Source organism: Rattus norvegicus, chromosome 7, assembly GCF_021556685.1.
Source record: "Rattus norvegicus strain SHRSP/BbbUtx chromosome 7, alternate assembly SHRSP_T2T, whole genome shotgun sequence".
NCBI classification, from domain to species: Eukaryota; Metazoa; Chordata; class Mammalia; order Rodentia; family Muridae; genus Rattus; species Rattus norvegicus.
The window spans coordinates 75516930-75541981 of record NC_141540.1 but is presented as its reverse complement, the minus strand read 5'-3'; the positions used below and the strand labels follow the sequence as shown (position 1 = coordinate 75541981).

The window sequence follows — 25052 nt, the reverse complement described above, 5'->3', positions numbered from 1 at the left end:
AAAAATCATATTTTGTGATCCAACTGTAGAATGCAGGTCTTGAAGAAGGTAGGATATATGGTAGGAGCTGAACTGAAATTAGAATTGCTGATGACGGTAAAGTAAAAACTGAATAAATATGAACTTCAAACCATACCATAGATTCAGTCCAAATTGCAAAGCATTTCATGAGTCAGTGTGAAACAGAATCAAATCAGTATAGTTTCTAAAGCTGCTGAATTAAAATAGATCTGAATGTCGAAATATCTCCCTGAACATTTGTTATACTATGTATTGAAAAATGTTTTCTTTTACTCTGCTCTGTTTGAGTTTTAATTTTATTCATATTTTATACAAATTTTAATACACCAAAATATTTGCTTTCTGACCCACAAACATTGTGCCACACTTAGAAAGGCGTTCCTTGTTCAGTTTGTTGCTGCTGCTGCTGTTTTCTGGTACTAGGGATTAAAGTTAGGACCTTGTGCACACTGAGCTCCAGCTCCAGCCATAAGACTTCGAGTTTTTAACATTCCATTCTAGACCTCTAACTAATTTTAAGGTAATCTGGACCGGTTCACTGGTCTTGTAAGGAAATAGGCTTGGTTATCATAAAACCTAGGGGAGCTGCACTTATGAATCCCTTAGAAATTCGGTGGTTTGCTTTGTTTTGCAGTGCTGGGGATAAAACCCAGAGCCGTGTGGAGGCTCGTGAGGTACTCTACCACCAAACTATACCCCAAGCACATTGTATATATATTTTAAATACAAAGAAATATTCAAACCAGATATGAATGAGTTTGTCTGCCACAATTCCCAGCAACTTGCTGTATTAATTGTGGTAGACACCTCAATGCATTCATCTGAGTCCCTTCTAAAAACATACTTCAGTGCCTGTGTTTTGTTAATGTTCTTCTGGAATCTAGAATTACTTTAAATTGGCATAGTGCTCTAAGTATCCACAAGATACTTACTTAGAGATAGTAACGATGGTATATTTTAGAGTTGTTGTAAGGGGGAAAAGAGTGTTCTTAAATAAAAGACCCTCAAGACTATAGAATGCTATAGAAATAATTGCTTCTGCTATTAATATACTTGGGACAAAAACAAAGCCATAACAGTCTGCAAGTAAATTAGAAAGCTCCGATGTAATACTGTGAGACTTGGGACTCGGTTGTACATGCCTTTAATCCTAAGACTTAGGAGGCAGAGGCAGAGGAATCTCTGAAAGTTTGAGGCCAGCTTGGTCCAATAATGAGTGCCAGGCCAACCAGGGCTACATTGTGAGAATCTGCCTCAAAAATAAATAAAATCTGACAGCAAGTTCTAATTGGATCAACATGTTTCCTATGTATATTCTGATTTGCTTCTAGAAATATTCTCATCTTCATTTGGCCCAGAAAGAGCACCCAAAGCCATACTTTAAGAGTGTGCTTTGGCTGAGTGGAGTCCTGCTGATGGCCATAGGAGAGACTGGCAATTTCGCAGCCTATGGGGTTGCCCCCATCACTCTGATCGCACCACTGGGCTGCGTGTCAGTTACAGGTGGGTAATTCATCCCTACGTTGGCAAATTAAATGTTCACAAATTAGAAGAATTGGTTAAAAAAAGTAACAGAAGATGTCTTCCTCATTCCTGAGTGTGCTCACATAGGACTCAGTCCTAATCTCTATTGTGCCTGCACAGCACCACGTTAGCCACATAGAAGCATGTTTTCCACAGCTTTTCCATGATACTTAAAGGTGATATTCTCAACATGGAAGCCTTAACAAGTTCAGCTTATTAAGTGTCACTTTAATGTTATACTAGCTTTGTTTTTAAAACAATGTATTTTTATTAATTTGTTTGTAGAATTTGCTATAACATATGGTGATGATGGTATCCAGCTCTGACTCCTCTCCCCAATGTCTTACACTTCACTGTCTTCCACCCCCCTCATTCTCTCTTACAGCAAATGTTCTAGTCTTTTTTTTTAAATTCTTTTTTATTGGATATTTTTAAATTTATATCTCAAATGTTATTCCCTTTCCCAGTTTCCCCCATAAGCCCTCTATTGCATCCCTATCCCCCTTCTATAAGGGTGCTCCCCCTCTCCAACCTCCCTCCCTTCACCTCCTCACCCTGACATTCTCCTACACTGGAGGGCTCCAGCTTTGCCATGACCAAGGGCTACTCCTCCCATTGGTGCCCATCAAGGCCATCCTCTGCTACATATGCAGCTGGAGCCATGGGTCTGTTCATGTGTACTCTTTGGGTGGTGGTTTAGTCTCTGGGAGCTCTGGTTTGTTGGTATTGTTGTTCTTATGGGGTCGCAAACCCCTTCAGCTCCTTCAATCCTTTCTCTAATTCCTCCAACTAGGACCCTGTTCTCAGTTCAATGGTTGGCTGGTAGCATTTGCCTCTGTATTTGTCATGCTCTGGCTGAGCCTCTCAGGAAACAGCTATATCAGGCTCCTGTCCACGTACACTTCTTCACTTCATCAATATTGTCTAGTTTTGGTGGTTGCGTATATATGGGCCACCTGTGGGGCAGGCTCTGAATGGTCATTGCTTCAGTCACTGCTCCAAACTTTGTCTCCATATCCCCTCCTATGAATATTTTTGTTCCCCCTTTTAAGAAGAAGTGAAGCATCCACACTTTGGTCGTCCTTCTTCTTGAGCTTAATGTGGTCTGTGGATTGTATCTTGGGTAATTCGAGCATTTGGGCTAATAGCCACTTATCAATGAGTGCATACCAAGTGTGTTTTTCTGTAATTGGGTTACCTCACTCAGGATATTTTCTAGTTCCATCTATTTGCCTATGAATTTTATGAGTCATTGTTTTTAATAGCTGCATAGTACTCCATTGTGTAATATAGCACATTTTCTGTATCCATTCCTCTGTTGAAGGGCATCTGGTTCTTTCCAGCTTCTGGCTATTATAAATAAGGCTGCTATGAACATAGTGGAGCATGTGTCTTTGTTGTATGTTGGAGCAACCTTTGGGTGTTTTGTTTTGTTTTAAAACAGGGTTTCTCAGTGTAGCTCTGGCTATCCTGGAGCTTGCTCTTCAGAACAAGCTGGTCTTGATCTCAAAGGGATCCACATGCTTCTGCCTCCTGAGTACTGGGAATAAAGGCAAGTGCCGCCACTGCCTGACATTATACTATGTTCTTGATCTCTTTTGGATTATGTAGAAACATTTATAATGCAGTTATATTTTGTTTTTATGTTAAGCTGACAATACATGTAGTTGGATCACTGCTATCTGATCACGAAATCATAAATTTAGCCCATCTTTGACATTAAAAATTAAATGTTAATTATTCTGAATTACCATGAGAATGTGTAGTTTTACAGTGATGTCACATTTACTCCCTTTCAAAATTCACATGACTACGCACATTTAGAGATGAGCGAAAGAACAAAAATTACAGTTAACAAGAAGGATAAATTCTGTAAGCCTTGTTAAAAACTCATAAAACATCTTTCGAGTTTTACTCTTTATCTGCTGCTATGGAAACAGCATATTTCTAAATTTCTGTGAATTTAGAATCTTCACTGAAATAGAAACAACTTGATAGTCATTGTGAATGACTAGATGAAGCCCAAATTTTGTATTTCTTCAAAGCATCATTTGGCACTTGCAAGGAAGTGTAGCTTAAACTGAAATAACATATATATACAGACAGGATTCCATTTTATTTTGGAAGCCTCTTCTTGCCTTAAAACTTTTAAAATATTTAAGATTATATTATATTAAATCATAATATAGTAAATATATAGTAAATAAAACTATAGTATAGTAAGATTGTATTACAGTAAATATATAGATATAACGAATACTCATTTCACTTTCTAGAAGTTGTTGAGTCTCCATATTGAGGCCTAAGGAGATGGTTCTGTGGGGAAAAGTGCACATCTACTTCACAGGCATGAGAACCTGAGTTTGGATCCTCAGAACCCTTGTAGAAGTAAGTTAGAATAGCACTTGCCTGTAAGCTCGGCACAGTGGGACAGAGACACGCAGATTCCAAGGACTCACTGACCAGCCAGTCTAGCTGAAACATGAACTCCAGGTCTAGTGAGGGACTATGTCATAAGAAAATAAGATAGACAGTGGTAGAGGAAGACACTGTATTGTCCTCAGGCCTCCACATATGTAGCACCACACATGTTTCACACATGCGTGCACCACATATGCATGCACATATAAAAAAAATTTCCACATGCTGATACTGTACTGAAGAGGCACGATTTATACAACCATTTACCATTTTTACCATCCCAATAAATGAAGCTGGGCATGTTGTGTAGTCTATTTTGTTGACTATAATACATGCAGAGATAACGTAGACTAAGAGTGGATACCCAGAAGAGGGCTGTGTACACCACAGAGTATTGACTCTGATTACCTTACGTTCTCCTCGCTCTTGGAAAATTGTAGTAGAGATGGCTAAGAAGAGAATTCCCAAGTTGCGAGACATGGGCAGGGACACGTCAAAGACAGACAAGGAAGCTGTGAATCTGATTGTGTCACTGTGCTTGCTCAAAGCTCTCATGAATAACAAGGAACTCAAGTTTTCCACCCTGCCACTTAGTGTATCCCTTCCGAGTCCCCACTCCACCTCAATCCCTCTGCCTGGATGATGACTTTTTTAAATGATGTAGCCTACTCTTTTGTCTACTCTGAGTCTCAGCACTTATACTGGAGATCATCTTCAGCTTCCTCCTTCTGTCCATTTAAAATTATCCAAAGAAGTGAGTTTATAGCCTCAGAAACAAATCATTTCTCCCTCTGCCATGTTTATACACAGCAGTATATGATCATAGATGCTGTCCACACCTCTCCAGCTGCAAGTGAAGTGTGTGGATGATGGGGGTTGGAATCAAAGCAAGATTTCCCCTGAGCAGCAAACAGTCCAGGATGCTAGAGACTTCTGGTGTGGAAGAGAAACAAACAAATAGCTGCGTCAGCAGATGACCAGGAAGATGTTTCTAGACTTTGCTGACGTTTCCTCACCTTTTTTTCTTGGAAACTTTAGGAAAGATACAAAATATCCCTTTCAATTTGAAAAACCAGATAGCATATGCTATCATTCTACTTTATATTATTACATTATGTAGTATATACTTTATAATAATACTTTATTATTTTTTCCATCTTTATTAAATTGAGTATTTCTTATTTATATTTCAAATGTTATTCCCTTTCCTGGTTTCTATGCCAACATCCCCCTAACCCTTCCCCCTCTCATTCTACATGGGTGATCCCCTCCCCATCCTCCCCCCATTGCCGCCTTCCCCACAAGAATCCCATTCACTGGTGGTCCAGCCTTGGCAGGACCAAGGGCTTCCCCTTCCACTGGTGCCCTTACTAGGCCATTCATTGCTACCTATGCAGTTGGAGTCCAGGGTCAGTCCATGTATAGTCTTTAGGTAGTGGCTTAGTCCCTGGAAGCTCTGGTTGCTTGGCATTGTTGTTCATATGGGGTCTCAAGCCCCTTCAAGCTCTTTCACTCCTTTCTCTGATTCCTTCAACGAGGATCCCGTTCTCAGTTCAGTGGTTTGTTGCTGGCATTCGCCTATGTATTTGCCATATTCTGGCTGTGTCTCTCAGGAGAGATCTACATCTGGTTCCTGTCGGCCTGCACTTCTTTGCTTCATCCATCTTATCTAGTTTGGTGGCTGTATATATATATGGACCACATGTGGGGCAGGCTCTGAATGGGTGTTCTTTAGCCTCTGTTCTAAAGTTTGCCTCCCTATCCCCTCCCAAGGGTATTCTTGTTCCCCTTTTAAAGAAGGAGTGAAGCATCCACATTTTGTCCATCCTTCTTGAGTTCATGTGTTCTGTGCATCGAGGGTAATTTGAGCATTTGGGCTAATATCCACTTATCAATGAGTGCATACCAAGTGTGTTTTTCTGTAATTGGGTTACCTCACTCAGGATATTTTCTAGTTCCATCCATTTGCCTATGAATTTCATGAAGTCATTGTTTTTGATATCTGAGTAATATTCCATTGTGTAGATGTACCACATTTTCTGTATCCATTCCTCTGTTGAAGGGCATCTGGGTTCTTTCCAGCTTCTGGCTATTATAAATAAGGCTGTGATGAACATAGTGGAGCATGTGTCTTTTTTATATGTTGGGGCATCTTTTGGGTATATGCCCAAGAGAGGTATAGCTGGATCCTCAGGCAGTTCAATGTCCAATTTTCTGAGGAACCTCCAGACTGATTTCCAGAATATTTGTACCAGTCTGCAATCCCACCAACAATGGAGGAGTGTTCCTCTTTCTCCACATCCTCGCCAGCATCTGCTGTCACCTTAGTTTTTGATCTTAGCCATTCTCACTGGTGTGAGGTGAAATCTCAGGGTTGTTTTGATTTGCATTTCCCTTATGACTAAAGATGTTGAACATTTCTTTAGGTGTTTCTCAGCCATTCAGCATTCCTCAGCTGTGAATTGTTTGTTAGCTCTGAACCCCATTTTTTAATAGGGTTATTTGTTTCCCTGCGTTCTAACTGCTTGAGTTCTTTGTATATTTTGGATATAAGGCCTCTATCTGTTGTAGGATTGGTAAAGATCTTTTCCCAATCTGTTGGTTGCTGTTTTGTCCTAACCACAGTGTCCTTTGCCTTACAGAAGCTTTGCAAAATGGGGTGTTGAAATCTCCTACTATTATTTTGTGAGGTACAATGTGTGCTTTGAGCTTTAGTAAGGTTTCTTTTATGTATGTAGGTGCCCTTGTATTTGGAGCATAGATATTTAGGATTGAGAGTTCATCTTGGTGGATTTTTCCTTTGATGAATATGAATTGTCCTTCCTTATCTTTTTTGATGACTTTTGGTTGAAAATTGATTTTATTTGATATTATAATGTCTATTCCAGCTTGGTTCTTCAGACCATTTGCTTGGAAAGTTGTTTTCTAACCTTTTACTCTGAGGAGTGTCTGTCTTTCTCTCTGAGGTGTGTTTCCTGTAGGCAGCACAATGTTGGGTCCTCATTGCACATCCAGTTTGTTAATCTGTGTCTTTTTATAGGGGAATTGAGTACATTGTTGTTGAGAGGTATTAGGGAATAGTTATTGTTTTTTTCTATTATCTTCATATTTGGAGGTGAGATTATGTTTGTGTGCTTGTCTTCTCTTTGTTTTGTTGCAAAATGATTAGTTTCTTGCTTTTTCTAGGGTGTAGCTTGCCTCCTTGTGTTGGGCTTTACCATTTATTATCCTTTGTAGGGCAGAATTTGTAAAAAGATATTGTGTAATTTGGCTTTGTCATGGAATATCTTGGCTTCTCCCTCTATGTTAATTGAGAGTTTTGTTGGATACAGTAACCTGGGCTGGCATTTGTGTTCTCTTAGTGTCTGAATGACATCTGTCCAGGATCTTCTGGCTTTCATAGACTCTGGTGAGAAGTCTGGTGTAATTCTGATAGGTCTGCCTTTGTATGTTACTTGACCTTTTTCCCTTACTGCTTTTAATATTTTCTTTGTTTTGTGCATTTGGTGTTTTGACTGTTATGTGACAGGAGGAGTTTCTTTTCTGGTTCAATCTATTTGGAGTTCTGTAGGCTTCTTGTATGTTTATAGGTTCTCTTTCTTTAGGTTAGGGAAGTTTTCTTTTATGATTTTGTTGAAGATATTTACTGGTCCTTTGAGTTGGGAATCTTCACTCTCTTCTATACCTATTATCCTTAGATTTGATCTTCTCATTGTGTCCTGAATTTCCTGTATGTTTTGGGCCAGTAGCTTTTTCCATTTTACATTATCTTTGACAGTTGTGTCGATGATTTCTCTGGAATCGTCTGCTCCTGAGATTCTCTCTTCTATCTCTTGTATTCTGTTGGTGATGCTTGTATCTATGACTCCTTGTCTCTTCCTTTGGTTTTCTACATCCAGGGTTGTCTCCCTTTGTGCTTTCTTTATTGTTTCTATTTCCAGTTATCAATTCATTTACCTGTTTGATTGTGTTTTCCTGTAATTCTTTCAAGGATTTTTGTGTTTCCTTTCTAAGGGCTTCCACTTGTTTACTTGTGTTTTCCTGCATTTCTCTTTTTTTTTCTTTTTTTCGGAGCTGGGGACCGAACCCAGGGCCTTGTGCCTGCTAGGCAAGCGCTCTACCACTGAGCTATATCCCCAACCCCTCCTGCATTTCTCTAAGGGAGTTCTTTATGTCTTTCTTAAAGTCCTCCATCATCATGATCAAATGTGATTTTAAATCTAAATCTTGCTTTTCTGGTGTGTTTGGCTACTCAGTGTTTGCTTTGGTGGGAGAATTGGGCTCCGATGATGCCATGTAGTCTTGGTTTGTGTTGCTTGTGTTCTTGTGCTTGCCTCTTGCCATCAGATTATCTCTAGTGTTGCTTTGTTCTGCTATTTCTTACAGTGGCTTGACTGTCCTATAGGCCTGTGTGTCAGGAGTGCTGTAGACCTGTTTTCCTGTTTTCTTTCAGCCAGTTATGGGAACAGAGTGTTCTGCTTTCAGGCATGTAATTGTTCCTGTCTACTGGTCTTTAGGTGTTCCTGTGGACATGTGTCCTGAGTCCACCAGGCAGGTCACTTGGAGCAGAAAAGTTGGTCTTACCTCTGGTCTTGGGCCTGAAGTCTCTCCTCGGGGCTGGGTTTCAGCTCTCTGTGAAGGCAGCAACCAGAAGGGCCTGCCCCTCCTTGTCCCGGGTCCCTGTGCACAAGGGGTCCAGATGGTGTTAGGCATTTTCCTCTAGAGTCAGAAATGTGGGCAGAGAGTAGTCTCCTCTGGTTTCCCAGGCATGCCTGCCCCTCTGAAGGTCTAGCTCTCCCTCCCATGGGATTTAAGTGCAGGGAGCTGTTTGACCAGGTCTCTTCAGTTCCGGGCGCAGTCTGGACCACAGGGCTTCTGTAGCTTGATTGCCCCTATCTTCCTGTTCCCAGATGCCCTAAACAGTTTCCTCTTGGGTCATGGATGTGGGCAAAGGTGGGCAAAAGTGGTGGTCTCTCCTGTCCTGCAGTCTCAGGATTGCCCACACATCTGGGCAACAAGCTCTCTCTCCCACAGGGTTTGGGAGCAGGGAGCTGTGTGCTGGGATCAGCAAGGTTCTATACTTAATTATTTTTCCTCTGGCTTTTGCCTTTAAATTTGTGCGTGCGCGCGCGCGTGTGTGTGTGTGTGTGTGTGTGTGTGTATGTGTGTGTGTGTGTGTGTGTGTGTGTGTGTGTGTGTTTACATTGTGGTGTATTTATAGACCTGTCCCTGGAAGGAGTGAACTCACCCCTGCAGGCTGTCCTCGGACTATCATACATATACAAATAAATAAAGTTTTATAGAGCATTTTGTAATCACCCAGGTATCTGAAGTTAGGGAGATAGAACATTCCATGGGATTTAAGCCACTGTGTGTCTTCAGAGGTAGATCAGTAACAAGTGCTTTTGGGGCTATGTGCCCAGGGCTCTGGGTCACTTTCATTCTCCATAGCAATCCAGTTCCTAATGCTTATTCTGACTACAGCACTGTGCTTCAGTGTGATTAATTCTAGGTGTCTATTTGGTTTTGTGCTTCTCTTGGGAAGCTCATGAGCTTCTAAGCTCATCAGAACCTGGGCTGGCTAGTACTCCAGTAAAGCAGCCAGTAGGCGGGTCATGAGCACAGCTCTGGGTACACACTTGACAGCTTGGTCCCTGGCCAGCTCTGCATCCTCATGCATTAGTTTAAACCATTTTTATGCCTCAGATCAGTAACCCGTCAAATGGCAAGAAAAGTAGTTGCTGTTTCAGAGGGGCTCGTGGAGACCTGAGTGCCAGTCATGATGGTAGTGTGGCCGGAAGGGAGGCTTATAGCTGCCACCCCTAACAAACGTGCTGCTGACAGTTGATGGCATCTATGAGAGAGAGAGAGAGTTTGTTGTCTTTAAGCATGTAGCCTCTGGTAGATCCATAATGTTTCAGTGGATGGCCCCACACCCAGTAGAATATGGGCACAGATTGAAGTTGAGGGACAATTTTTAAAATAGAGGATACAAAGTTGTAAGGTAATGGAGATCATATGAGTCTAGAAGGAGATGGGAAATGAATATAATCAAATATTCATTTGAATATATTGTAAGAAATTCTCAAAGAATAAAATTTAAAAATTAAAAATATTTTTAAAAAGATCCAAAAAAGCAAGACAAAAAATCATGGTGGGAGGAAGAGTGGAAGGGAGGATGGGACAGAGGTTGTAGTGAAGAAAGCATTGTTTCAATGTGTGGTTTGCCTACCTGCTCTCTCTTTAGAGCAGTTCTGTTACCTATACAGTAACTATAAAGGCTGAAGGGCAGATTTATTCTCAATTCAAACTGTGACTTGCTTGATAGTAGCTGGTGCAATAACTCAATCAGGACAGGAGTTCAATCCCCTGAGCCCTACTTAGGAAGGAAGGAACAAATGAATGAATGAATGAACAAATGAATGAACCAAGCAAGTGAGCAGGTAAGCTCAGCAGGGCGGCACATTCTGTAACACAGTCACTGGGGAGACAGAGACAGGTGGCCAGCTAGGCTAGTGAGAGATCCTGTCTCAAAGGAAATGGTGGAGCCTAAAAAAAAGAAAAATGACACCTACAGGAGGGAAGGAAAGAGCTAGGGAGGAAAGAAGGAAGGAAGGAAGGAAAGAAGGAAGGAAGGAAGGAAGGAAGGAAGGAAGGAAGGAAGGAAGGAAAGATAAAAAGAAAGAAATGATATACTGTGGAGTTTTAATAAATTCCTGTCCTGCCAATCCTTCCTGTCTTGAGTAGCGCTTTTCTCAGAAGGCCTTTCCTGACTTCTAGACTAAGTTAAACAATCTCATTCTCTGCTTTCCTCACATAGACCCATTTTGCATTTACATAGTGGAATTTTGTGAATTAGAAAAAGATGGCCCCTTGATATGATATTTTATTTCTACCCATCTGCAAATGTCTATGACCATCCTGAGGAATATGTATGGAATGTTTGTGCACTGTGCAACCTATACAAGTGCAGTTGTGAACAATTACCTGGTTCACACTTGCCTTTCACCAGGTTCATGGTGGCCTGAGTGTCTGTTTCTCCAATCAGCTTAGACCCAGGAACGTCAGACAACACAGCCTGCAGAACTGGTCTGAATTTAATGATAAACTGAAGAAATGTACAGCAGTATTTTTTAAATGATCCCTTTATTTTTAATCTTAAGATTTATTTTTATTTATAAAGGGAAGACACAGCTATGTGCATGTGAGTGTCGGTGCCGACAGAGGCTAGAGTCATCAGATGTCCTGAAGCACACACACATACATATGCACAGTGCACATTTGTGGATATACACACATGGGTGCTGGGAACAAAGCTCAGGTCCTCTGCAAGAATAGTATATACTCTTAGCTGCCATTTCTCCAGACTACTATTTCAATTTATTATGGTGCACAATGGTTAATCAGTTCATTGGAAGATACTTAAGAATAGTCACTCCTGTGAATACTCTGAAGTTCCTGAGCCTATTCCCAAGAGGATGAATGAGATCATTCCTGCATCTACAAAATATGGTGTCACACTAATTGTTGTCCGTTTTATACCTTTATAACTAAGTTCTATCATTGATATAAGTAGATTTAGAGATGGTTAAAAATAAGGAAGTTATCTACAGCCCAGAAATTGAAGCTATGTGGAATTAAGGAGATTCAGGGGGAACCTCACTCAGTACAAAGTCAATTAATCCAAGGGCAAGTGCAGGAGGAGACTGACTCCAAGCTATAGAGAGGCAGTGGGTAGGAGAGAGACTGGCTCCAGGCTGCAGAGAGGCAGTGAGTGGGAAGTACCCATGATGTTTTCAGTCCCATCCTTACAAACACTGATTCAAGCCTAAGAGAGAGAGATGATTTAATAAATACTGACAGCACTTTGGATGATACACAGTTAAAGGTAAGAATGAACACTGAATAAGTATCCACCATATCAGGTGCTGTATGAGATACATAAAGAATACCATTCTTAATCGTGGCTAAGGAGAATAGAAGTGGAAGATAGATTGAATTCGGAAGTGATTAGATGGAATCAAATACTTGGAATTTTGTATTAAGGAAAGCAGTTAGTAGCAGCAAGTTCTCACTGGCCCAGAATAATTTCCCCAGAAATTAAAACCAAGTACCCTGAAGCCCAACTGATTTGGATTAAGCTGGAACTAATAGACCAAGAGGGTGGTGAGAGTCAGACATGTGCCTGATCCCCTCCTTCTGCATGTCTAATAAGCTAGCTTTTGTAACCCTCGCTGTGGGATGTCTGTTGTTCATGCGTTTCTCTGGCGCTGTTAAAAAGCCCTAGTGGAACTGTGTCTGCAGTCCATTCTCTAATGGGCAGTCAGAGTGCGGCCTGCGGCCTTACTGGGGTCTTTTGAAACTCCAGAGATGTCATGTCAAGCAGGAACTTTGGTCTCCAGGACTTTCATTAGAAACAAATGAGAGGAGACACAGCAGACCAATGAGCAAGTGACGTGTAGTCTCACTCAAACCTCGATGCCACAGTCTCTGTCCTGGGAAGCAACAAGTTTAGCGCTAATATGATCAACCACTGCAGCCTAAAATGTCTGTGACAATGTCTGTGACAGCATTTCACATGCATATTGGTTTTAGTGTGGAAAATGTGCAGAAAATACCTCTTTACTATGTGGCTTGCATTTTTTCTTCAGCGCATTTGTCTAAAACCCATGTGGACTAAAGCTCTGACGTTTTAATCTTATGTCTGCTCATACATACTCAAGCAGAAAACATTACTGAGTTCTAAAGCTCTATTTGAAACATGTTTTCCACTCATCTTTTGTTGTTGTTGTTTGAGAGTGCCACAAACTATATCTAGACAAATTGCTGACAATGAAGTAATGGGCTATTAAATTTATAATATAGAATTAATGTTGTCAGCAGTGGTATTTTTACATTTTTTATTGGGGGGGGGCGGTGGAGACTTTTCAGGTCATTAATGCCTGTCAAGAAAAATGTAGAAAGGAAAAGAATACTGTCCTTCATCCAGGTAAATATCCTCGACTAGAATTGTATAAGTCACCATTGAGCAATTGTCCTCAAATTGTCTTTGTCGTCCTCAATAATTAAAATGGAACTTTTTTCACCAAAATGAGTTTCTTGACACATTCGTCCCTGCTAGCATAGATAGATGGTAGGGCAACTTTCTCAGCATACCAAAACATCTTTCAAACTGTCACATCCTCAAAGCTTCAAATGCTAACTGCCTGGAATACATTGCAACTGACATACTTTAAAAAAAAAAATTCTACAACTAGTGGGAATGATAATTGTAGAGCCATACCTCAATGTGGTTAAAGCTGACCAAGCCTGTGAGCCCGCTCACTGTGTCCACAGCAGTGAGGCCGATTGTGGTTGACAGGGGAGTGTTTTGGTGGTTTGCTTTCTAGCACTGCAATAAAGCTACCATACAGTGGCCAGCAACCACAAGCCAGACATCCACCCGTTAAGTTCTGTGTGTAGCATTATTGTGTAAGTATGTTCTTTTCATGCATACAGTTTGAGATATTTCTGACAAAGGAATTTTTATTATTGTTTTTGCTTTCTGGTTTCTCATAGGATCAACATACAGTCTTTCCTGCTGTCATAGAGGTTAAAGCAGAAAGTTGAATGTCTTGGAAATGACGCTGATTACATTCTCACTTGTGGATTATTAGGTCAGAGTGGATATACCAGTATTTCCTACACCAGTGACTATTACTAGAACTGGCCAGTGCTTTGTATAGTTTGACTCAAACAGTTTAAGGTACAAAAACTGATGTCCCTGTGTTTAAAAGTTAGACTACATCACGCAAACTATTCTATAAAAATCCAATTTGGAAGCCCTGGACTTAAAGTTAGGTTGAATAATGACAGCATCTTTCATGAATCTTGTGTAGTTTCTCATGGCCAATACTCCTTATCACAGACTAGCCACCACCATCACCACAGCCACCCAAGCTCCCTAACACGGCCACACATTCATCATCACAACCTAACAATTCTCCTTGCTTTTTTGTCTTTAGCTATTACCTAATTTGTCCCTATAGGTGCTAGGATTTATAACTTTCAACAAAGTGTATAAGAATGTGCATGTGTACATGTGCATGTGCATGTGTATGCATGTGTGTGCATGTGTATGCTTGTGTGTATGTGTGTGTATGTGTGTGTATGTGTGTGTATGTGTATGTGTGTATGTGTGTGTATGTGTGAGTGTGTGTGTATGTGTGTGTATGTGTGTGTGCATGTGTATGCATGTGTGTATGTGCGTGTGTATGTGTGTGTATGTGTATGTGTGTATGTGTGTGTATGTGTGAGTGTGTGTATGTGTGTGTATGTGTATGTGTGTGTATGTGTGTGTGTATGTGTGTGTATGTGTGTGTATGTGTGTATGTGTGTGCGTGTGTGTGTGTGTGGTGTGTGTGTGCATGTGTGTGTGCGTGTGTGTGTGGTGTGTGTGCATGTGTGTGAGTGAGTGTGTGTGTGCGTGTGTGTGTGTGTGTGTGCGTGTGTGTGTGTGTGTTTCAGCTTTTAGTTTATGTTTATCTTTCAGAAACAGTGGGTATAGGTCGGGACAGAGTAACTGCCTACCACACATGAGGCCTTGGTTTTCCTGGCACCCCAAAGTAAAAGTGAGAACAAGGGGTTAAAATAGGAGTTTAAAGTAAAACAGAGAACTGATACCATCCCATAGTTCACTGCACCCAAATCCCGTGGGGAAGAGAGCTGAACACCCAGGAGTGCAGACATTCTGAGACCGCAGGACAGACTGACACCTCTGAACACCTCTGCCCACATCCTTGGTCCAAGGAGAAACTGCACAGTGCCTCTGGACACAGGGATACAGGAACAGAGAGCCGCCGGTACCCTTGGTACTAGTCTACACCCAGGACTGAACTGAACTGGCCAAACAGCTCCCTGCACCCAAATTCCGTAGGGGAGAGAGTTGGACCTTCAGAAGTGTGGACACTCCTGAGAAGTCAGAGGAGACTACCCTCTGCCCACAGTCCAGACCCAAGAGGAAATCGCATAGTGCTAACTGTGCCCGCTGGGTGCAAGGCCCTACATGAGCAATCAGGGGCAGGAACCTTTGATTCCTGCCTGCGCCTAGAGCTGGAAGACAGTCTTTAGAGGCACCACCACAGCTGAGAACAGAGCACCTGTTCTCAGGAAAGGCTGAAAGAAAACAGGAAAACAGTTCTACAGGAGTGCTGACACAGAGGCCTACAGCAGGGTCAAGTCATTCCCAGAAACAGCAAGACAAGCAAACACCAGAGACAACCCAATGGCTAGAGGCAAGTGCAGGAACCTAAGCAACAGAAAGCAAGAGTACTTGGCACCATGAGAGCCCAGTTCTCCCACCAAAGAAAATACTGGATATCCAAACACACCAGTAAAGCAAGATTTAGATTTAAAATCATATTTTTTGATAATGATGGAAGACTTTTAGAAGGACATAAAGAACTCCCTTAGAGAAATGCGGGAAAGCACAAGTAAACAAGTAGAAGCCCTTAGAGAGGAAACACAAAAATCCCTGAAAGAATTACAGGAAAACACAACCAAAGAGGTGAACGAATTGATAACTAGAAATAGAAACAATAAAGAAAGCACAAAGGGAGACAACCCTGGATATAGAAAACCAAAGAAAGAGACAAGGAGCCATAGATACAAGCATCACCAACAGAATACAAGAGATAGAAGAAAGAATCTCAGGAGCAGAAGATTCCATAGAAATTATCAACACAACTGTCAAAGATAATGTAAAACACAAAAAGCTCCTAGCCCAAAACATCCAGGAAATCCAGGACACAATGAGAAGACCAAACCTAAGAATGAAAGGTATATAAGAATAAAAACTCCCAACTTAAAGAGCCTATAAATATATTCAACAAAATTATAGAAGAAAACTTCTCTAACCTAAAGAAAGAGATGCCCATGAACATACAAGAAACCTAAAGAACCCCAAAAGAAAAGGACCAGAAAAGAAACTTCTCCTGTCACATAATAGTAAAAAAATCAAATATACAAAACAAAGAAAGAATATTAAAAGCAGTAAGGGAAAAAGGTCAAGTGACATATAAAGGCAGACCTATAAGAATTACAGCAGACTTCTCACCAGAGACTATGAAAGCCAGAAGATCCTGAACAAATGTAATACAGACCCTAAGAGAACACAAATGCCAGCCCAAGTTACTGTATCCAGCAAAACTCTCAATTAACATAGATGGAGAAACCAAGATATTCCATGACAAAACCAAATTTACACAATATCTTCCTACAAACTCAGCCCTACAAAGGATAATAGATGGAAAACTCCAACACAAGAAGAGAAACTACACAGTACAAAAAGCAAGAATATAAGTTCCTGGCAATGAAACCAAAAGAGAGAAAAACAAACATAATTCCACCTCTAACAATGAAAATAACAGGAAGCAACAATCACTATTACTTAATATCTCTCAACATTAACAGATTCAATTCCCCAATAAAAAGACATAGATTAACAGACTGGAAACATAAAGAGGACCCAGCATTTTGCTGTTTGCAGGAAACACACGTCAAAGACAAAGAAGGACACTATCTCAGAGTAAATGGCTAGAAAACAACTTTCCAAGCAAGTGACCCAGAGGAACAAGATGGAGTTGCCATTCTAATATCAAATAAAATTGACTTTCAACCAAAAGTCATTAAAAAGATAAGGAAGGACACTTCATATTTATCAAAGAAAAAGTCCACCAAGATGAACTCTCAATCTTAAATATCTATGCTCCAAATGCAAGGGCACCTACATCCATAAAAGAAACCTTACTAAAGTTCAAAGCACACATTGTACCACACAAAATAATAGTAGGAGATTTCAACACCCCATTCTCATCAATGGACAGATCATGGAAACAGAAATTAAACAGAGACATAGAGAAACAAACAGAAGTTATGAACCAAATGGATTTAACAGATATTTGTAGAACATTTCATCCAAAACAAAAGGATATACCTTCTTCTCAGCACCTCATGGTACCTTCTAAAATTGACCATTGGTCATAAAACAGGCCTCAACAGATACAGGAAGATTGAAATAATCCCATGGATCCTATCAGATCACTGTGGACTAAGGCTAGTCTTCAATAACAACAAAAATGACAGAAAGCCCACACACACAGAAGCTAAACAATACTCTACTCAATGACAACTTGGTCAAGGAAGAAATAAAGAAAGAAATTAAAGACTTTTTAGAATTTAATGAAAATGAAGGCACAACACACCCAAACTTATGGGATACAATGAAAGCAATGCTAAGAGGAGAACTCATAACTCTGAATGTCTCCAAAAAGAAACTGGAGAGAGAGTATACACTAGCAGCTTGACAGCATATCTGAAAGCTCTAGAACAAAAAGAAGCAAATACACCCAAGAGGAGTAGAAGGCAGGAAATAATCAAACTCAGGGTTGAAATCAAACAATTATAAACAAAAAGAACTATACAAAGAATCAACAAACCTGGGAGCTGGTTCTTTGAGAAAGTAAACAAGATAGGTAAACCCTTAGCCAGACTAACCAGAGGGCACAGAGACAGTATCCAAATGAACAAAATCAGAAATGAAAAGGGAGATGTAACAACAGAAACTGAGGAAATTCAAAAAAAATTATCAGATCCTACTACAAAAGTCTGTAACCAACAAAAATGGAAAATCTAGATGAAATGGACAAATTTCTAGATAGATACTAGGCACCAAAATTAAGTCAAGATTAGATAAACCATCTAAACAGTCCCATAACTCCCAAAGAAACAGAAGCAATCATTAAAAGTCTCCCAACCAAAAAAAGCCCAGGACCAGATGGGTTTAGTTCAGAATTCTATCAGACCTTCATAGAAGACCTCATACCAATACTGTCCAACCTATCCCACAAATAGAATCAGAAGATACACTACCCAATTCCTTTTATGAAGCCACAATTATGCTTATACCCAAACCACACAAAGACCCTACAAAGAAAGAGAACTTCAGACCAATTTCCCTCATTAATATGGATGCAAAAATACTCAATAAAATTCTTGCAAACTGAATCCAAGAACACAACAAAATGATCATTAATCATGTTCAAGTAGGCTTGATCCCATGGATGCAGGGATGGTTCAATATAGGGAAATCCAGTGATGTAATCCACTATAAAAACAAACTCAAAAAAAACCCCACATGATCATTTCATTAGATGCTAAGAAATCATTTGACAAAATTCAACACCCCTTCATGTTAAAAGTATTAGATCATGTATTCAAGGCCCATACCTAAAATAGTAAATATATATATATATATATGTGTATATATAATATATGTATATATACACGTATACACATACACACACACACACACATATATATATATATATATATATATATATATATATATATATATATGTCTCAAACCAGTAGCCAACATCAAACTAAATGGAGAGAAACTTGAAGCAATCCCACTAAAATCAAGGCCTAGACAAGGCTTCCCACTCTGTCCCTACCTATTCTATATAGTACTCGAAGTCCTAGCCAGAGCAATCAGACAGTAAAAGGAGGTCAAAAGGATACAAATGGGAAATATCACTAATTTGCAGATGATATGATAGTATACTTAAGTGACCCCAAAAGTTTCACCATAGAACTACTAAGTCTGATAAAGAACTTCAGGAAAGTGATTGGATATAAAATTAACTCAAACAAATCAGTAGCCTTCCTCTACTCAAATGATAAACAGGCTGAGAAAGAAATTAGGGAAGCAAAACCCTTCACAATAGTCCCAAATAATATAAAATATTATGGGGTAACTCTAACCAAGCAAGTGAAAGATCTGTGTGACAAGAACTTCAAGTCTCTGAAGAAAGAAATTGAAGATCTCAGAAGATGGAAAGATCTCCCATGCTCATGGATTGACAGGATTAACATAATAAAAATGGTCATCTGCTGAAAGCGATCTACAGATTAAATGCAATCCCCATCAAAATTCCAATTCAATTCTTCACAGACTTAGAAAGAGCAATTTGCAAATTCTTTGGAAAAGCAAAAAAAAAAAAAAGATAGCAAAAACTATTCTCGACAATAAAAGAATTTCTGGGGGAATCACCATCCCTGATCTCAAGCAGAATTGCAGAGCAATTGTGATAAAACACTATGGTATTGGTACAGAGACAGGCAGATAGACCAGTGGAATAGAATTGAAGACCTAGAAATGGACCCACACACCTATGGTCACTTGATCTTTGACAAAGGAGCTAAAACCGTCCAGTGGAAAAAAGACAGCATTTTCAACAAATGGTTTAACTGGAGGTCAGCATGGAGAAGAATGCAAATTGATTCATTCTTATCTCCTTGTGCAAAGCTCAAGTCCAAGTGATCAAGGACCTCCATATAAAACCAGATATACTCAAACTAATAGAAGAAAAAGTGGGGAAGAGTCTTGAACACATGGGCACTGGAGAAATTTTCCTGAACAGAACACCAGTGACTTATGCTCTAAGATCATGAATGGACAAATGGGACCTCATAAAATTACAAATCTTTGGTAAAACAAAGGACACTGTCAACAGGACAAAACAGCAACCAACAGATTAGAAAAGGTCTTTACCAATCCTACATCCGATAGAGAGTTAATATCCGATATATACAAAAACTCAAGAAGTTAGACTCCAGAGAATCAAATAACCCTATTAAAAATGTGGAACAGAGCTAAGCAAAGAATTCTCAACTGATGAATACTGAATGTCTGAGAAACACTGAAAGAAATGTTTAACATTCTTAGTCGTCAGTGAAATACAAATCAAAAGAACCCTGAAATTCCACCTCACACCAGTTTGAATGAAAAACTCAGGTGACAGTAGATGCTGGTGAGAATGTGGAGAAATAAGAACACTCCTTCATTGTTGGTGGGATTGCAAGCTGGTACAACCTCTCTGGAAATCAGTCTGGTGGTTCTTTAAAAATTTGGATATAGTACTACCTGAGGACCCAGCTATACAACTCCTGGGCATACACCCAAAAGATGCTCCAACATATAACCAGGACACGTGCTCCACTATGTTCATAGCAGCCTTATTTATAATAGCCAGAAGCTGGAAAGAACCCAGATGTCCCTCAACAGAGTAATGGATACAGAAAATGTGGTACATCTACACAATGGAGTACTACTCAGCTATTAAAACAATGACTACATGAAATCTTAGGCAAATGGATGGAACTAGAAAATATCATCCTAACCAAGGTAACCAGTCACAAAAGAACACATGGTATGCTCTCACTGATAAGTGGATATCATCCCCAAAGCTTGGAATACCTAAGAAAAAAATCACAGATCATATGAAGCTCAAGAAGAAAAAAGACCAAAATGTGGGTTCTTCAGTCCATCTTAGAAGGGAGAACAAAATACTCATGGGAGGAAATTCAGGGACAAAGAGTAGAGCAGGGACTGAAGAAAAGGTCATCCAGAGACTGCCCCCCCTGGGAACCCATACAATATGCAGCCACCAAACCCAGTCTCTATTGCTGATGCCAAGAAGTGCTTGATGACAGGAGCTAGATATGGATGTCCCCTGAGAGGCTCTGCCATAGCCTTACTGATACAGATGAGTATGCTTGCTGATAACCATTGGACTGAACAAGGGGACCCTAATGGAGGAGTTATACAAAAGACTGAAGGAAATGAACACCACTGGAAGAACAACAATATCAACCAAGCAGACCCCACCAGGGCTCTCAGGGACTAAACCCCCAACCAATGAATACACATGGAGGTCCCAGTACTCCAGCCACATATGTAGCAGAGGATGAAATTGTCCAGCATCAACAGGAGGAAAAGCCCTTTGTCCAGTGAAGGCTCATTTTTCCAAGGTAGGGGAATGCTAAAGTGTTGAGGTGGGAGTGGGTGGGTGGGAGTGGAAGCATCCTCATAGAAGCAGGGAGAGTGGGAGTGGTATGGGAGAGAGGGGAAGGGGGATAACATTTGAAATGTAAATACATAAAATATCCAAGAAAAATAAAATTAAAGAAAATAAATGAATAAAAAAATAAAAGTTGTGGTTTGGGGATTTAGCTCAGTGGTAGAGCGCTTGCCTAGCAAGCGCAAGGCCCTGGGTTCGGTCCTCAGCTCCGAAAAAAAAAAAGTTGTGATTTGGTGCATGTCTGTGGCGTCTGTGTGATTGTGTGATGAGCTGAACCTCTTCATCTGTCAGCTCTTCATTTATAAAGCACAGTGGTGCCTGTCTCCTTGGAGTAGTTATTCCATGTAGGATTCTCCACAGATAGTCACCGCTGAGATGGAGACATGGCTCAAGGTAAGACCCACACTGTTCTTGAACAGCATGCAAGGTCAGTACCCAGCACTCACACTGGGCAACTCACAACTGTTACCTGTAACTCCAACTGTAAAGGGACCCCAGACCTCTGGTGTCCAAGGACACCTGTGCCCATGCACACACCCCACACACACATTCATGTATACACGTAATTTTGAAATATTACAAGTAAATCTTTATTTAAAAGAATAATCACCATTATTATCTATATGGTCTATATAATAATCATATATGATGATAATGTTATTTTTTACAATATCACAATATAAATATTTTTCTTATCATTGTAATTTTCATCATAATTTTTATTGGCTATCCATTACTGCTGAATCCTTATACTGTTGTATAGTTTTCCACTGTGGAAAAGTAATTTTGTAATGATAGGACTCTTTCCTTTTTTTAATCACTTCCTTAAGACAGATTCCCAGACAGGTCAAAGAATCTGAAGAGTTCAGTGTTCACAAATGGTTATGGGATTACTCTCTGCACTGAGTCTGCCAATCCCCGGCAGCAGGCATGATGTAGAAGTGTAACGAATCCACTGCTTCCCTCGGCACCGAGCCTTCCCTGTGGGAAACAGCACCTGTCTCAGTTCCCCCTAGCACCTGCTGTCCTGCCTTTCTGTTGCGACTGGTAAAGATGGACTTTTCCCCATTCTTATCTGCTCTGGGTTATGAATAGTTCATATCTGTGGCCATTCATTTACAATTCAATGGTAAGCCTGACTGTCTTTTCCTACTGGTGAATCTCCTGAGCCATCTGTTAATAAAGGAAGGATGGTGTATCTGCCCCTGGAACTTCCAGCCACACCTTCACCACAGACCCATTATCACAGAAAGCAGGTAACCTGTCTCTTGGTTTTCCCTCACATTTGTGAAGCCACATTTAAAAAGCACACGAGGCCTGGCTTGCTCTGTGCTGTTAAATCACTGGTATTTGCACATGTGAACAGAATGGGGTCACTGGATTCATCTCACCAGCCTAAGAAGTGAAGGTAAGATTTTAGCTTGTGTGCACTGCCACAGCTTGACACAAGCCAAGGCGGAACCCCAGTTCTACCCTCTCAGCGCAGTGCCCTACAGTTTTCTGCAGCCCTGTAGCCCAGAGCTCTCCAAGGGAACGTCTAGTTTTCACCCCCAGGGACATTTTAAACAACCAAAGAACAGGGAAGTCTTTCAGACTAAGTCTGATTGTCTACTCTGCTTCCTGAACCAGACTCACACTTTCTAACTGTGACTTTCCCTAAGATAATGGGATGAGGAGCTGAGGACAGTTCTGCTCAGCTCAGGCCCCAAGGTAAGATGATCCTCTGAAGCTGCGGCAGCACATCCACTGACAGCTGTTGATAAGCTTGGAGGAGAGAGGTGACCGATTCTGTAAACATCTCCTACTTGCCAAGAATAGCAGTCCACTGACTTTAAACACTGAGCTTGCTTGGGAAAATGGTCTCTCTGAATGGCAACCATTATTAACTTTCTGCAACTATTGAGTGCCTAGAAAGCATATGTTTTCTCCCAGGTTTCTTTATGCTCCTTTTTTTTCCTGTAAGTACCTAGTAATTAATCAGCAACCTCTATGAGCATTCCCTGTGTTTTGGAGGGTCAGGTAGCAAAGAAGTCACGAACTTCTACCCAAGCAAACCTCTAACTGTAAATGTGGTGAAGGAAAGTCTTAGTCATTGGTTACACCTGGAATAGACCTGCAGGTGTGGTGCCTGGATGGTTACACCTGGCATAGACCTGCAGGTGTGGTGCATGGATGGTTACACCTGGCATAGACCTGCAGGTGTGGTGCCTGGATGGTTACACCTGGCATAGACCTGCAGGTGTGGTGCCTGGATGGTTACACCTGGCATAGACCTGCAGGTGTGGTGCCTGGATGGTTACACCTGGCATAGACCTGCAGGTGTGGTGCCTGGATGGTTACACCTGGCATAGACCTGCAGGTGTGGTGCCTGGATGGTTACACCTGGCATAGACCTGCAGGTGTGGTGCCTGGATGGTTACACCTGGCATAGACCTGCAGGTGTGGTGCCTGGATGGTTACACCTGGCATAGACCTGCAGGTGTGGTGCCTGGATGGTTACACCTGGAATAGACCTGCAGGTGTGGTGCCTGGATGGTTACACCTGGAATAGACCTGCAGGTGTGGTGCCTGGATGGTTACACCTGGAATAGACCTGCAGGTGTGGTGCCTGGATGGTTACACCTGGCATAGACCTGCAGGTGTGGTGCCTGGATGGTTACACCTGGCATAGACCTACAGGTGTGGTGCCTGGATGGTTATACCTGGCATAGACCTGCAGGTGTGCTGTTTTGATGGTTTTTAAAATTATTGACCTTTGTGATCTTTCAGAACTTGAATATTACACGTTACTGTAGGAATAAAATCAACCCTGCTCTAGTTGTTCATTAGGCATTGGTTATTGATAAAATAACAACTAAAAATAGTTGAGCTGGGCAGGTCTCTGTTTATAGAGATGTATGGGAAGACTTGATCTATTTCTGCTCATTTTAAAAATGTACTACTCTGGGGCTGAGGGGTTGCTCAGTGGTTAAGAACACTGACTGTTTTTCCAGAGGTCCTGAGTTCAATTCCCAGCAACCACATGATGGCTCACAACCATCTGTAAAGAGATCCGATGCCCTCTTCTGGCGTGTCTGAAGACAGCTACAATGTACTCATATACATAAAATGAATAAATCTTTTTTAAAGTGCACTTACTCTACTAGGAAGCCATGTCATTAGCTGTTACTCAGATATGGCCAGATTGCTTGGTACAACTCATATTTCACCTAGAGTTGCATGTGAGGTACAAATAAATTCATCATAGTGATGTTATTTTTATTACTTTACTAAATAAATATTTTATTCTATGTAAAAACTTGGTAAAGGAGCTTGAGAGATGGTTCAGATCTCTAGCATCCACTAAAAGCAATGTAGCAGGCACGGTGGTCTGTATCTATTACCCTGGCGCTGGGAGTGAGGCAGGGTAACAGGGTAACACTAAGGTGGAGGGCTTAAAGACTGGCTCAGCAGTCAAGAGCGTGTGCTGCTCTTCCAGAGGACCCCAGTGGGATTCTCAGCAGTCACATCAGGATGCTCACAGCAACCTGTAACTGCAGCCCCAAGGGATCTGAAACCTCTGCACTCATGTACACAGACACACACACACGCACACACACACACACACGCACACGCACACACACACACGTGCGCACATGCACACACGCACACACACACACGCACACACGCACACACACACGCACACACGCACACACACACGCACACGCACACACACACACACACACACACACACACACACTACCACCTTGGTAGAAAAGTTTCATGAATAGAAGTGCACTGGGATTCTAAATTCTTCTAGAGAGAAAGAAGAGGAAGAAGAGCATATTTGTTTCATAAAACATAACTTTGTGGCAGTTGGTACAGCTCAGTGCATGTCATATATTTTTAGTATTTCTGTTGTATCCTTTTGGCTTGAAGCAATGAAATTATTTCCTACATGACGTTTCCCTCTCTTCCATATGAAAGTTAGATCATTTATGAAGCTGTGGCTTGGGAACAAAGGCCAAGGAAGTCTGTCCTTTCTGACCTCAAGGGAAGCAGGATGCACTGAAGGAGCCTTGGGCTGGGGAGGAAGAGCAGTGCCTGAGCTGAGCTAGCTGAGGTGGCACTCCAGTGTCCTCGGGTGAGGAGATTAGAGAGCAAATGCACAACCTCCTTGTGACTTCAGTGTCACGTCTGCGACAT

General features: G+C 41.0%; 1 protein-coding gene across 2 annotated transcripts in view; it reads left to right on the top strand.

Annotated features, from left to right (window-relative positions):
- The window catches only part of Nipal2 (NIPA-like domain containing 2), a 110322-nt gene that overhangs the window by 32987 nt on the left and 52283 nt on the right, over positions 1-25052 (top strand). For both annotated transcript variants that reach the window (NM_001130559.1, XM_087558003.1), the window contains exon 3: positions 1353-1524. In NM_001130559.1, the coding sequence (NP_001124031.1) occupies positions 1353-1524 (172 nt within the window). The remainder of the gene's footprint in view (positions 1-1352; positions 1525-25052) is intronic.